At 43.8% G+C, this 16,421-nt stretch overlaps 1 protein-coding gene across 1 annotated transcript in view; it reads right to left on the reverse strand.

The window, feature by feature from the left end:
- mindy4 (MINDY lysine 48 deubiquitinase 4) overlaps positions 1 to 16,421 on the reverse strand; it is a 303,244-nt gene that overhangs the window by 25,213 nt on the left and 261,610 nt on the right. The window contains exon 15 of the mRNA XM_069914923.1: positions 15,844 to 16,005. Within this exon, the coding sequence (XP_069771024.1) occupies positions 15,844 to 16,005 (162 nt within the window). The remainder of the gene's footprint in view (positions 1 to 15,843; positions 16,006 to 16,421) is intronic.

Genomic DNA, 16,421 nt, shown 5'->3' on the forward strand with positions numbered 1-16,421 from the left:
CCAGACAACCCCTCTGCAATTTTTTGAGGAAACTACAACCAGGCTAGACCAAGGAGATGCAGTGGATGTTGTATATTTGGATTTTCAATGGGCCTTTGACAAGTTGCCACACACGAGGCAGCCTGACAAGATGAGAGTCCACAAAATTACATGAAAGGTACTAACATGGGTATAGCATTGGCTGATTGGTAGGAAACAGAGAGTGGAAATAAAGTGGTCCAATTCTCACCGGTTACCAGTTCACAGTGGTGTTCCACAGGGGGTGGTGTTGGAGCCACTTTTTACCTTGTATGTTAATGATTTGGATTGCAGAATAAATGCTTTGTGACTAAGTTTGCAGATGATACAAAGCTGGGTGGGGGGGGGGGAAGAGTGTTGGGAAGGGAGGGCTGTCGGTAGTGAGAAGGAAACAGAGAGGCTGCAGAGACTTAAATAGATTAGGAGACTGATCAAAGAAGAGGGAAATCAAATACAATGTTGGACTTTGCACTTTGGTAGAAGGAATAAAAGGGCAGACTATTATTTGGATGGGGGAAAAATTCAAAATTCGTAGGTGCAAAGGGACTTAGGATTCCTCGTGCAGGATCCCCTAAAGGTTAATCTCCAGGTTGAGCTGGTGGTGAAAAAGTTGAATGCAAGGTTGGCATTCATATCCAGAGAAATAGGATAAAAAAAGGAGGGATGTGATTTATAAGGCACTAGTGAGATCTCACTTGTAGTTTTGAGCTCCTTATTGAAGGATTGGCTGGCAATGGAGAAGGTTCAGAGAAGATTCACAAATGATTCATGGAATGAAGGGATTAGTTTGATGGCTCTTGAACTGTACTCCTTGGAGTTCAGAAGAATAAGGGGGAACCTCATAGAAGCATTATGAATGTTGAAAGGCCTGGACAGAGTAGATGTGGCAAAGTTGTTTCCCATGGTAGGGTAGTCTAGGACAAGAGGGAACAACTTCAGGATTGAAGGGTGCCCATTTAAAACAGAGGAATTTCTTTAGCCAGAGTGGTGAACTTCTGAAACCACGGGTGGCAGTGGAGGCATATTTAAGACAGAGATTGATTGGTATCTGAATAATCAGGATATCAAGGGTTATGAGAAGGGGGAGCTGAGTGGGAAAATGGGTTAGCACATGATGAAATAGCAGAGTGACTCGATAGGCCAAATGGCCTGCTCCTGCTCCTATATCTTATGGTCTTATAGTTAATTCACCATCCAAGACTTGATCCCCATCATTGTAAATAAGCATCTAATTTTTTTAAAAAACGTTCTTACAGAGTGGATGAATGGGAAAGGTAGTTTTTCAGGTTCACCATACATTAAGAAGGTTGAAGGCCGATTTTGCTTCACATTTCAGGTTTGCCTTGCTTCCCGGCTCTGATCCGTGCCAACATTTAGGGTCACTGTGCATGTTGATAAAAGTGCACTGTTACAGCCCAGGGAATATCTTTGCAACTTGTATTATACATCCTTTCAATTTGTAATTGGGATAGCAGACCACTTCCCAGTTCTGCAGCTGAACATTACAAGGTGCTTGGCACTTGAAAAGAATTACTATCCTGGGCTGCTTCTGGTAGAGCTCGTGTAACCAGGTGCATCACCAGGGCAAAGGGAAAGCAAGCAACCTGAAGAGGAGACAAATTAAAAGTTTATCTGCAATTGGAATTCAAGGTCTGGCAGCTTCCCTATGCAACCCAATGTCACACAGAAGCAGCTGGTAGTAGTGCAGGTTTACATATAACAAAGAACATTACAGTACAATACAACCCCTTTGGCCCACTATGTTGTGCAGACCTATATCAATCTACACCACAACAGTCTAACCCTTCCCTACCTCATACCCAGAACCCTCTGATTTCCTTACATCCATGTGCTTTTCCAAGAGTCTTTTAAATGCCCCTATTGTACCAGCCTCCACCACTTCTCCCAGTAATGCATTCCTGGCCCCCACCCCTCTCTGTGCAAAAATCCTACCTCTGACATCTTCCCTAAACTCTCCTCCATTCACCTTAAACAGATGTCCTCTGGCATTGGCTACTGTCGGCCTGGGGAAATGGTGCATGCTGTCCACCCTATCTAAGCCCCTCATAATCTTATGTACCTCTAATAAATCACCTAGTACAATTTAAGAGGCTTTTAGGTGGACATGTGAATTTGCAAGGAATGGACAGATAAGAATCATATGTAGGCAGCCAAGATTTGGTTCAATTTTGGCAACATGTTTGGGGAAGAGATCATGGGCTGAAAGTCCTGTTTATGCACTGTATCTTTTATAAACCATGCAGGTTTGGTTTCATTATCTGTTCTCTTCACAACCCTTAAATTAACATTCTCGATGAACCCGATCTACCTGAAGGAGGTAAAGATTGAGACAGAATTCACTTTGCAGTTTTAGAGTGAGTCGCTAAAGTCAGAATGTGTCAGTTATGGTTTTTAGACTGCAGGCATGTAATGGTACAATCAAGGAACTTTGCCGCTACACGGGCAGTCTAAAAAGGAATGTGCAGGAATTTTGATCATGCAGGACCCCTACAATGTTTTGGAGGAAGCCTGCGGTGTAAATTGTACAGGAAAAATTCGTTGTTGGCATTCACTCTACTTCACGTCCAACCACTGGGACTGTTGCATCCAGCTATGTGCAGTCGAAAAAGGTGCCCAGTGTGAACAACCACATGGGCAGTAATTATGTTAATTTTTTTCAACAATTTTCCAAACATTGCAGTCTAAAAAACATGAGTGATAACAATTGAGTGCGGGTAACTATGGAGTCATGAGAGAGGAGCTGGACAAATTTGAATGGAAGAGAATGGCAGGGAAGAAAGTGGATTAGCATTGGCGGGGGTTTCTGGGAATAATTCAGAATTTGCAGGATAGATGCATCCCAAAGATGAAAAAGCATTCTAAGGAGAGCTTAAGGCAACCATAGCTGACAAGGGAAGTCAAAGACAACATAAAAGGAAAAGTAGGGAACGTAGTCTTTAGCGATTAGTGCGACACTATTACAGAGTCAGCCTGAAGAAAACTGAGGTCCTCCATCAGCCAGCTCCCCACCATGACCACCAGCCCCCCCACATCTCCATCGGGCACACAAAACTCAAAACGGTCAACCAGTTTACCTATCTCGGCTGCACCATTTCATCAGATGCAAGGATCGACAACGAGATAGACAACAGACTCGCCAAGGCAAATAGCGCCTTTGGAAGACTACACAAAAGAGTCTGGAAAAACAACCAACTGAAAAACCTCACAAAGATTAGCGTATATAGAGCCGTTGTCATACCCACACTCCTGTTCGGCTCCGAATCATGGGTCCTCTACCGGCATCACCTACGGCTCCTAGAACGCTCCCACCAGCGTTGTCTCCGCTCCATCCTCAACATTCATTGGAGCGACTTCATCTCCAACATCGAAGTACTCGAGATGGCAGAGACCGACAGCATCGAATCCACGCTGCTGAAGATCCAACTGCGCTGGGTAGGTCACGTCTCCAGAATGGAGGACCATCGCCTTCCCAAGATCGTGTTATATGGCGAGCTCTCCACTGGCCACCGAGACAGAGGTGCACCAAAGAAGAGGTACAAGGACTGCCTAAAGAAAGCTCTTGGTGCCTGCCACATTGACCATCGCCAGTGGGCTGATCTCGCCTCAAACCGTGCATCTTGGCGCCTCACAGTTCGGCGGGCAGCAACCTCCTTTGAAGAAGACCGCAGAGCCCACCTCACTGACAAAAGGCAAAGGAGGAAAAACCCAACACCCAACCCCAACCAACCCATTTTCCCTTGCAACCGCTGCAACCGTGTCTGCCTGTCCCGCATCGGACTTGTCAGCCACAAACGAGCCTGCAGCTGACGTGGACATTACCCCTCCATAAATCTTCGTCCGCGAAGCCAAGCCAAAGAAAGAAAAAAAAATTACTGTGCCAGTGACATGGGTTCAAAACCTGCGCCGTCTGTAAGGTGTACATTCTTTGTACATTCCACCTTTGATCTGCATAGATTTTTCCTGGGTACTCTGGTTTCCTCTCACCCTCCCAAAAATGTAAGGATAATTGAGAGTAATTGGGCAACATGGGTTTCAATGGCCGGAATGTAAAAACACAGTAGAACTTTTTATACATATCGCATGGTAACAGGCCCTTCCCACGCCAATACCCCAATTAACCTACAACCCCTGAACTTTGAATGGTGGGATAAAACCAGAGTGCCTGGAGGAAACCCACGCAGTTATGGGGAGAATGTACAAACTCTTTACAGACTGCGCCAATTGGAACCCAGGTCGCTGGCACTAAAATAGCCTAACGACCATGTTGTGCCAAATGTGCTGTAGATACAAAAATAGTGGGATGCAAACGGTTTGGGTAGTTCTTAAAAACCAAAAGAAGGCAACTAAAAAAACAATAAGGGGAGAAATGATGAAGGTAAGCTTGCCAATAACATAAAAGAGGACAGCAAAAATATTTTCAGATATATAAAGAGTAAAAGAGAGGCAAGAGGATATATCGAACCGCTGGAAAATGATGCTGGTAATGAGTAACAATGAAATGGTGGATGAAATGAATAGGTATTTTGCTTCAGTCTTCACTATGGAAGGCACCAGCAACATACCAGAAACTTGAGACAGTAAGGGAACAGAAGTGAGTGTGGTCACTGTTACAGGAGGATCAGAGCCAGCACCACCAGGCTGAGGAATAGCTTCTTCCATCAAGCAGTGAGAATGCTGAATGACTAAAGGAACTACTCACACTAACCATCTGAGAATCTCATATTCATGAAACAACATTATTTATTTATTTATATGGATGAAGTACTTATCCTGTCTGTATGTTATGTCTGGTTGTGTGTCTGCATGTTTTGCACCAAGGACCAGAGAAAGCTGTTTAATTGGATTGGAATTATACAATCAGATGATAATAAACTTGACTTGACATTAAAGATGATCTTTCATGAATTACCAGAGTCAGGAATGGTTCCAGAGGATTGGAAAATTGCTAATGTCACTCCAGGTTTTTTGAAAGGGAAAGAGGCAAAAGAAAGGAAACTACAGGGAGGTTAGTTTGACTTCAGTGGTAGGCAGAGTCCATTATTAAGGATGAGGTTTGTGGGTATTTGAAAGCACAAGACAAAATAGGCTGTAGTCAACATGTGCTGAAAGGAATAAATACATCAGCTATGATGGAGAACACGAGATGGGGTGAATAACCTAATTCTGCTCCCATCTCATGGTGTTTTTTTTTAGACAACCTAATTATCAAGCCTTCTACTTTAATCTAATAGACTTGTTATCTTCTCTCATTCACCCAGATGGATCACAGTTCTTCTCAGGGTTTTTAATCCTGAGGGGAATATCAGTCGCAAATTATGTATTAATGATTTGTTTGCACTTGCTTATCACCTGTCTTTCATTCAAGTTCCCTAATCTACCTCAGTTAATTTACTTTGTTTTGTTTTGATTTAAGTCTCTTGTTACAGATAATTACATCACTCTCAAGGTTCCATCTTCATTGCTTCCTTCAGTCTCTTTTACTACTTTATGAATAGAAGATAGATAACATAAATTATCTGCATAAATTAGACTCAGCCATTTGCTGCCATGTTGTCACCAAGATGAATTAACAAGAGAATTATCCAGTCATTGCCATCCTTAATGTGTGTAGCCTTGTCTTACATCCAAGTTCAAAAACCTTAGTTATTCTTGATCTGTTTTTTTAATACACAATTTAATTTTTATGGTGGATTAACAGCATGTATTCATAATAATTTAGTCCCCATGGCTGGGATCAAAAGAGTTTGGGAACAAGATGTGAACATAAGATTTCCAGATGAAGATTGGTTCTCTACTCTCAGTTTGATTAATGATTCTTCATTTTGTGTAAGACATTGCTTATTACAATTTAAGGTGGTGCATAGAACTCATATGTCCAAATTTAAATTATCTATGCAGATATGTTTTGGGAATGCCCAAATTTAGAGATTCTGGAAAGAGATTTTTCAAACTCCATCAAAATTTTGAAAAAAACTTTCAAAATTAATTTGGAACCCTGCCTGTTCATTGCTCTGTTTGGTTTTTCTCATGACAGTTATCGGCATCTCAGGAAAACGTCTTAGCTTTTACTACTTTGATAGCCAGATGAGCAATTTTATTGAAATGGAAAGGAGATTCATCCCCTACTCATACACAGTGGTTATATGATGTAATGCCCTATTTAAGCTTAGAGAAAATTAGATATTGTGGCGAACTGTGCCACTCCATTATCAAACCAGTGTCCGTAGTTGCGGGCCCCTGCAGGATCAGGAGTTCCCAGTGGCCAAGGGGCACAAAGAACTATGGGAGGCGCGTGACTCAGAGGTCGGGTGATTGTGATAGCGTGCCAACTATTATTTAAACTGCTGCAAAGGTTTCATTAAACAGTTCTGTTGGTTCAGTTCACAGACAACTTCTGATGTGCTTTATTCACTGCATTACTCGCTACATTGGTGACTTTGACAGTCCAAACAACATTTTGGACCTCACTATGGATGCACAGAATGCCGTTGCTCTCAAACTTCCAGTATTTTGGACCTAGCAGCCACAGGTCTGGTTTGATGGCATACATCTACGCCAGATTACCACTAATGCAATGAAGTATTACTATGTCATTGCATCGATGGATATAGACACCGCAGGGCGTATTGTCGATTTCTTACGCCAGCCTCCAGCTAATGACAGGTATGAAGCCATCAAGGTCCTAATATGTAATTTTGACCTTTCCCGATGCAACAGGGCAGCATGACTTCTCCATATGGATGGTCTGGGCGACCGTGCTCCTTCCGAACTAATGAACGAGATGCTGGCAATCATGGACAGACACAAGCCCTGTCTGCTTTTCGAGTATATTAAAGATAGAAATTTTCAATTTTTGAAATTATGGGGCCCATTCTTAGAATTGTTTTCATAATTGGAAGAATTAACATTATTATTGATTTTTTTCACTTACCACCCATTTACCAGCAAGCAAACCAGCTCCCAAAGTGGAGGACATGCTGTGGAAAACATGGAAAATTGACCTGCATCCAACACAGGTTTTTATCCAGGCTGATAATGTCACTTCCTGTTCATGTGACAGAAGCAGTGATGTAAATAAGCCCAGCATGCAAGCCTGGAGGGGTCAGTCTTGCACTAGGCTCCACAGCATGCACATTGATTTCCCAGAGAATACATCAATTTGACAATGTGTATAGCGATTCCACAGCACGTACACCAACATCTATAGTGGCTCGGTATAGAATACTTTGCTACATTGGTGACCCTGATGGTCCAAACAATATTTGAACCCCCAACGTGGAAAATTTTTCTTCAACTCATGCCGTGGCTCTGAAACTGCCAACGTTTTGGACTTCACGACCACGTGTATGGTTTGACCAAGCGGAAGCCCAATTCCAGTTGAACCAGATAACACCTGATTCCATGTGGTACTACTACGTAGTAAGTGCTCTGGATCAAGAGACGGCATGCCGAGTTTCTGGTTTTCTGCAGCAATCTCCGGAGGAGGGCAAGTAGATGGCCCTCAAAAAGACTTCTCACGACGTGAGCGAGTGGCCCGTTTACTTCACTTGGATGGCTCAGGAGACAGTATCCCTTCTGCGCTCAGGAATTAAATGCCAGCACAGGCAGAAGGGCACAGGCCCTGCCTTATGTTCGAGCAGGATTTCTTGGAGCAGTTGTCGGAAGATATCCACATGCTGCTAGCCAATGGGGATTTCAGTGACTCATGAAGAGTCACGGCCCGTGCTGTATGGCAGGCTAAGCAAGAAAGTGTGACATCCGTAGGACAGGTTGCCAGATCCTGCTCACAGCAGCAGGACCAGGCAACTTCAACATGAGACCGGCAACAGGGTCAATCAAATCTATTGTCAGACTGCCAGTCGGTCTGGAGACAACGGGACAAAGATGGCACCCATTGGTGTTTCTACCATCAACGATGGGGCACAGAAGCTCGCTGTTACCGACCTCCCTATGTGTTTCATGGAAACGCCGGGACCAGCTGTCGATAATGGCTGCGACGACTGGCCATCGAGACAGCCTTTTGTACATCTGGGATAGACATTCCGACCAGCATTTCTTGGTGGATACGGGGGCTGAGATCAGTGTGCTTCCCCCTTCGGGGCGTAACAAGTACAGAAAACCCAGGGAATTATTGAAAGTCATAAACTGCAGTACTATGCAGACATTTGGCACTTGCAAGATCCCGCTTCAGTTTGGCGACACCAAGTTCACATTGGCCACAGTCACCAATCGCTACTTGGAGCTGATTTTCTCAAGAGCAGATGGCCTGCTGGTTGATTTAGAGCGGGGTTTCCCAACCAGGGGTGCGAGATAGCATTCCAGGGGGTGCGAGATAACATTTCAGTTTTTTTGTTTATATTAAGGGTACTGTCCTATATATTCAAGATAAAAAATTTTGATTTTTTTAAAAGTCCAAATTAAAGATGGGGATGTCCTCTTTTTTCTCTATTCAATAGAATGAGATTCTCTTTGAATTTTAGTGCATTTCGACACAGTTTCCTTTTAAATGGCATCGCCCTATAACATTTTTTAATCGGGACATTTAAAATGGGGTCAAAATTGTTGTTTCGTGTTTTGCAGCAAATTACATTTGATTTTTATTTCATTATTTATTTGTGTTATGTAAATTATTAATGAACCTTTCTTGATGTCAAAGAAAAGGAAATGGAATTATGATGATGTGCAGTTTGGTTTCACTTGCACCGGAACGACTGAGGATCTGCAAAAACCCCAGTGCATGCTTTGTGACGCTGTCTTTTCAAATGCAAATTTGAAGCCATCTAAGCTGCAGGAACACTTCAACCACCGACCGGCAGGGTGGAGCAGATGTTGCAGGCCATGATGTTGGATCATTGAAAGGCTGAAAGGGCCCGCTTTGATTCCACAATTAGGTTTTATATCTGCTGACAAACTACTGCTGATGACTTCATACCACATGGCGTACAAAGTTAGCCAAATCCAAGAAGCCCCATACAATTGCAGAAGAGGTGATAAAACCTTGTGCATTAGAAATAGCAACAATTGTTCTGGGAAAAGAAGCCTCAAACAAGCTTAAATTAGTGCCGTTATCAAATAATGTTATTCAGAGCCTAATTGGTGATTTGAGTTTGGAAATTTTGGACCAAGTTATCGCAGATATCAGGGCTAGTCCCTTGAAAATCTCTCTCCAGTTGGACGAAACAAGTGATGTTGCAAATTGCAGTCAACTCATCGCATTAGTGAGGTATGTCCATGATGGTGTCATAATGGATGATTTCCGGTTCTGTGAAGATCTGAAAACAACCACAAAAGGAAAAGTTGTCTTCCAGCATGTGAAAGACTTCTTTGCGAAATATGACTTGGATATCCAAATTATTGGTTCTGTGTGTACCGACAGTGCCCCTGCTATGCTAGGAAATAAATCAGGATTTTATGCACTGATGAACAAGAGATTCTGCAAGGTACCCACTGTTTTCTTCATCGATATGCTTTGGCATCAAAAACATTGCCTCCAAAGATGAAAAAGGTCCTTGACACTTCTGTGAAGACCATCAACTGGATTAGGGGTCGTGCTCTGAACCACGGTCTCTTCAAGTTGCTTTGTGAAGGTTTTGGAAGTGAGCATTCAGTTTTGGTTTTCCACATGGAAGTTCGCTGGCTGTCACGTTGGAGATCTTTAACGCGCTTTTTTGAACTGCGAGAAGAAGTCAAAGCTTTTCTGAAGGAACGTGACTATGATCTACCCAGAGAAATGGAATCACAAGAATTCAACCAAATGCTAGCCTATTTGAGTGATATTTTCACTCGTATGAATGACCTGAGTGTATCTATTCAAGGGAAAAACATAAACATATTGGAATGCTGCGAAAAGTTAAATGCTTTCAAAGTTACATCTTTGGTGTCGACGAGATAAAAGAGGGAATCTTTCAAATTTTCCAATACTCGAAGAAATTATTGATGATGATGAGTCCCTAATACCAAGTGTGTGTGAAGAAATTGTGGATCATTTGAAATATTTTGGATATTTTGGAGGAGAACTGGAAATTTCTGAAGAATGGATTATAAATCTATACTCCTTCAATTTGGATAATATGTCAGATGATGAAGAGTGAAGAGCTGAAGGAAGATCTTATTGAACTGCACACAAATAGTGTTCTTGAAATGCAGTTTGAAAGCAAAACTTTGGAACAAGATTGGAGTTTGACAATGGACATGTTTCCAAGACTTTGTGAAAAAGCACTAACTGTGTTCATCCCATTCACGGCGACATACTTACGCGAGTCTGGATTTAGTGCCCTTTTGTCAATCAAGATAAAATCTAAAAATCACTTCGGTGCACAGGCAGACACGCGGACCGCTATCAGCAACAAAGACCCATGTTTTGAAAAACTCAAGCAATAAACAGGAACAAAAGAGTCATTAAATTTAGATTGGCTTATGAACATTTGAACATTAGTTCTTTAATTTTTTTGAAGAAATTTCATGTATGGATGAAAATTTAATTATTTTGTAGGGTTTATGCTACTTTTAATATTTTTTCTTTTCCATATGTTTCATTTTTGTTTATTCTTCTTTGGCTTGGCTTCGCGGACGAAGATTTATGGAGGGGGTAAAAGTCCACGTCAGCTGCAGGCTCGTTTGTGGCTGACAAGTCCGATGCAGGACAGGCAGACACAGTTGCAGCGGCTGCAGGGGAAAATTGGTTGGTTGGGGTTGGGTGTTGGGTTTTTCCTCCTTTGCCTTTTGTCAGTGAGGTGGGCTCTGCGGTCTTCTTCAAAGGAGGTTGCTGCCCGCCAAACTGTGAGGCGCCAAGATGCACGGTTTGAGGCGAGATCAGCCCTCTGGTGGTGGTCAATGTGGCAGGCACCAAGAGATTTCTTTAGGCAGTCCTTGTACCTTTTCTTTGGTGCACCTCTGTCACGGTGGCCAGTGGAGAGCTCGCCATATAACACGATCTTGGGAAGGCGATGGTCCTCCATTCTGGAGACGTGACCCACCCAGCGCAGCTGGATCTTCAGCAGCGTGGACTCGATGCTGTCGACCTCTGCCATCTCGAGTACTTTGACGTTAGGGATGAAAGCGCTCCAATGGATGTTGAGGATGGAGCGGAGACAACGCTGGTGGAAGCATTCTAGGAGCCGTAGGTGATGCCGGTAGAGGACCCATGATTCGGAGCCGAACAGGAGTGTGGGTATGACAACGGCTCTGTATACGCTTATCTTTGTGAGGTTTTTCAGTTGGTTGTTTTTCCAGACTCTTTTGTGTAGTCTTCCAAAGGCGCTATTTGCCTTGGCGAGTCTGTTGTCTATCTCATTGTCGATCCTTGCATCTGATGAAATGGTGCAGCCGAGATAGGTAAACTGGTTGACCGTTTTGAGTTTTGTGTGCCCGATGGAGATGTGGGGGGGCTGGTAGTCATGGTGGGGAGCTGGCTGATGAAGGACCTCAGTTTTCTTCAGGCTGACTTCCAGGCCAAACATTTTGGCAGTTTCCGCAAAACAGGACGTCAAGCGCTGAAGAGCTGGCTCTGAATGGGCAACTAAAGCGGCATTGTCTGCAAAGAGTAGTTCACGGACAAGTTTCTCTTGTGTCTTGGTGTGAGCTTGCAGGCGCCTCAGATTGAAGAGACTGCCATCCGTGCGGTACCGGATGTAAACAGCGTCTTCACTGTTGAGGTCTTTCATGGCTTGGTTCAGCATCATGCTGAAGAAGATTGAAAAGAGGGTTGGTGCGAGAACACAGCCTTGCTTCACGCCATTGTTAATGGAGAAGGGTTCAGAGAGCTCATTGCTGTATCTGACCCGACCTTGTTGGTTTTCGTGCAGTTGGATAATCATGTTGAGGAACTTTGGGGGACATCCGATGCGCTCTAGTATTTGCCAAAGCCCTTTCCTGCTCACGGTGTCGAAGGCTTTGGTGAGGTCAACAAAGGTGATGTAGAGTCCTTTGTTTTGTTCTCTGCACTTTTCTTGGAGCTGTCTGAGGGCAAAGACCATGTCAGTAGTTCCTCCGTTTGCGCGAAAGCCGCACTGTGATTCTGGGAGAATATTCTCGGCGACACTAGGTATTATTCTATTTAGTAGAATCCTAGCGAAGATTTTGCCTGCAATGGAGAGCATTTTTGTTTATATATTATTAAAAATTGATTATACAAATTTGTTTTGGTCACCTTCACCTTTATTCTTAAATAAATTATTACTTTGAGGGGTACGAGAACATATTAAAATTTTTAGGGGTGCAGGGCATAAAAAAGGTTGGGAACCACTGATCTAGAGGGACAAAGGCTCATTCATACCAACACTTTTCATATCTTCGCCTATGTGAGGTCAAGCTGCCAGCCCTGTATTTATACTCTGTTACTCTTTCGGAGAATGAATTCACCAGGTTGTTGGCGGAATTCCCTGCAATAATTACACCAGAATTCACCTTGGTGATGCTGAAACATGGGATGCAGCCCCACATACCAACCGAAGGGCCACCATTGCATGCCCGAGCTCGCAGGCTCCCTCCAGATAAACTTCATCCGGCCAAAGAGGGGTTTGAAAGGATGGAGGACATGGGTATTGTACAACGGTCTGATAGCTCCTGGACCTCCCAGCTCCACATGGTACCCAAGGCTGCAGGTGGATGGAGAAACTGCGGTGATTACCACAGGTTGAATGAGGTTACCGCACCAGATCACTACCCGGTACCACATTTACAGGGCTTTGCAGCCTGCAGGAAGCCCGCATCTTTTCCAAGGTGGCTCTGGTCCATGGGTATCATCAGATCCCGGTCCACCCAGATGACATTCCAAAAATGGCCATTATTACACCCTTTGGGGGGGTTTGGCCTTTTTGAATTCAGAAGGATGCCTTTTGGGCTCAAGAATGCCGTGCAGACTTTCCAACGTTTAATGGACAGAATGGGATGCAATCTCGATTTTACCTTCATATACCTAGATGACATACTTATCGGTAGTCGCAGTTGTCAAGAACATCTGTCTCAGCCATGCAACCTTTTCACTTGTTTGAATGAGTTTGGGCTGACCATCAATTAGGCCAAGTGTCAATTCGGGTTAGTGACCATTGGCTTTCTGGGCCATAGAATCAACAAACACAGAGCAAAGCCACTACCAGCAAAGGTCGAGGCAATCTGGGCATTCGCTAAACCCAGTACAGTTAAAGGCCTCCAGGAGTTCGTTGCAATGGTAAACTTTTATCACCGGTTTCTATCATCAGTGGTTTACGTCATGTGCCTCCTCTTTGCTCTGGTGTCAGGCAAGGCAGAGGATGTCTCTTAGGAAGAAGAATCGTCGGCAGCATTCAAGAACACCAAGGAAACACTGGCTAATGCTGCATTGCTGGGTCCACCCAAGAATGGATGTCCAGATAGCCCTGACAGTGGATGCATCCAGTGCAGCAGTAGGAGGGGTACTTGAACAGGACATCGATGGGCATTAAAACCATTGGCTTTCTTTAGCATGGACCTAAGACTACTAGAACTCAAGTACAGTGCTTTTGATCAAGAATTGTTTGCACTGTACCTAGCTATCAGACATTGCAGGTTCTTTCGCGAAGGCAAGCATTTCACAGCATTTATGGACCACAAGCTGCTTACATTTGCCTTCACTAAGGTATCAGATCCATGGTCGGCTCGTCAACAGAGACATTTATCATATGTCTCGGAGTTCATGATGGCCATTGGACACATCTGAGGAAAGGCCAACGTAGTGGCAGATGCATTGTCTCGACCGACCATACAATCCATTCAGATCTAAGCCCAAGGGGTGGACTATGTTGCGCTCACGAAAGCACAACAGGCAGACGAAGAAACTCCGTGTAACGGAACAGGAGACTTGAACCTGCAGCTGGAAGAAATTCCGGTAGGCCCGGGGAGCTCAAATTCCTGTGTGATGTATCTAAAGGTCGTCCTCGCCCAATTGTTCCGGTGGTCTGGAGGCAGCAAATATTTGATGTGGTACACGGGTTGACACATCCATCGATCAGAACGATTGTCTGGATGGTAACCAACAGATTTGGGTGGCATGGTCTTCAAAACCACGTCAGCAATTGGGTGAAGATATGCACTTGCTGCCAGTCATCCAAGGTCCTACAACATACGAAAGCCCCACTGCAATCTTTTGAGCTGATGTATCGGAGATTTGACCACATACACATGGCCATTGTAGGCCCCCTGCTGTTGTCACGTCACCTTCGCCAGGGCCCTCATTTCTGCCTGGATAGCACATTTTAGTCTGCCGACCTACGTCATGTCTGAAAGGAGTGCCCAATTCACGTCAGGCCTGTGGACAGCAATGGCCACCCTGCTTAGAACCAAGTTGGACCACACAACTGCGAACCATCCAAAATCCACCGGACTAGTAGAAAAGTTCCACAGGCATTTGAAATCAGCCCTTTTGGCACTTCTGTAGGGGACCTAACTGGGTTGATGCGTATCCGTGGGCACTCTTGAAGATATGAATACCACCTAAGGATGGTATAGGTGCCTCATCGGCAGAGCTGGTCTACGGCGCACCCCTGATGGTTGAAGGAGAATTTGTATCAGACTCACAAAGATGGGAGGAGACGGCTGCAGCGGTCCTAAGCAAGCTTTGCGAGAAGCTTGGTTCGTCAGTGCCCATACCAACATCTCAACACGGTCAGGCCAGGTTCTATATACCCCAGAACTTGCAGGACTGCAAGTATGTTTTCGTACAGAAAGGAGCACACCAAGCACCATTCCAGCGTCCGTATTAGGGACCCTTCGAGGTACTAGGACGCAATGGTTCGACGTACATTTTGGACATTGAAGATAAAGAGGAAGCATTTGCAAATGACTGCCTCAAGCCTGCCCATCTGGATCTGGATGGACCAGTAATGGTTCAGACACCTTGGTGGAGAGGAAAGCCACCCAAACACAAAACTATACAGACTTTTGGGGTATGCAGCGGGATTACCAGTTTGGAACAGGGTGGGGGGTTCATGTGGCGACCCACTTATCAGCAAGCGAACCAGCTCCCAAAATGGTGGATGTGCGGCGGAAAGCGCGAGAAATTGACTGCATCCAACACAGGTTTTTAATCTGGGTTGATGATGTCGCTAATGATGTCACTTCCTATCCATATGACAGAAGCAATGCATATATAAGCTCAGCATGTACATCAACTTCCCAATGTGTAGTGATTCCACAAGGTGGACACCGACATCTACCTTAGCTCATATAGAATACTTCACTACAACTATATATATAAAGTAACCTTGACGAGAGGGAGGGGTTAGATTAGATTAGTTTATAGATTTTTAAAATTTCTTTACTATTTTATCAAATTATTTCAATAAATGGGTCAGACATGGTTACCTACATTATTTTTATCAGTAGTTCGAGGTACATCAAGTAACTATTGATGTCGTTTTATTTTTTTTCTTCTGTGTGTGTTTACTTGTTTACAAATGAATTATTATGTAAGTGTCAATTTTTTTATGTATGCTTTCATGTCAAACTCACTAAAAATATTTAAAAAAGAAAAGGTATTCCAAACGACATGTTTTCCGAAAGGCTGTCACCATTGTGCCTTTAAAATCGAGGTCTCAACCCTTATCGCCTCACTCACTAACTTCACCCTGAGGATAAACTTACCAACTTGGTAAACACCACCTCTTCCCTCTGAGCCCACCTGCCAGGGATCTCCTGAATGCCACCAATCTCATCTCCCCATATTTTCTCCAAAATCTTTGTGTACACAAGATATTGCCTTTGGCTTTAATTGAATTAACTCAGGTCTGGAGACATCTTGATGTTTCTCTTCCAAGGATGCCTGCTGCACCAGTGCATGAGGACACATACCTTGCAGATGCTATAGTGTTCAAAGAGTGATAGCAGTCCAATGTCACTGCGCCCTGAAATTCCTTTGAGGACTGTGATATTGCCATTGCCGGAATCCAGCTCTACAACATCGTTAAAAACATTGGATACCGCTTTACCAGTCAACAGAAGATTCACAAGTTCCTGAGAGGGAAAGAAAACAATTTTATTAATTCCTGTTTACATAAGAACATAATAAACAGGAGCAGGAGTTGCCCACCTGGGCCATCGAGCTTGCTCTGGCATTCAATGAAATAGATCGTGGTTGATCTGCCTGTAGACTCAGCTTCACTAACCCTTTATTCCAAAATCCATCCAACTGAGGCATTTACTGAGGCAGCCTCTAGTGCTTTCTTAGGCAGAGAATTCCACAGATTTACTTCTCTCTAGGAGAAGTGGTTCCTTCTTACCTTTGTCTTAGTCTTCTCCCCAGAATCTTGAGACTCTTTGTTCTAATCTCACTTGCCAGTGGAAGAAATCTCCCACTTCTACATTATCTCTTCTTTTCATAATTTTTTTAAGATTCTACCCTCAATCTTTTAAACTCCAGTGAGTTTAGA

Source organism: Narcine bancroftii, chromosome 1 (genome assembly GCF_036971445.1).
Source record: "Narcine bancroftii isolate sNarBan1 chromosome 1, sNarBan1.hap1, whole genome shotgun sequence".
In the NCBI taxonomy this organism is placed as follows: Eukaryota; Metazoa; Chordata; class Chondrichthyes; order Torpediniformes; family Narcinidae; genus Narcine; species Narcine bancroftii.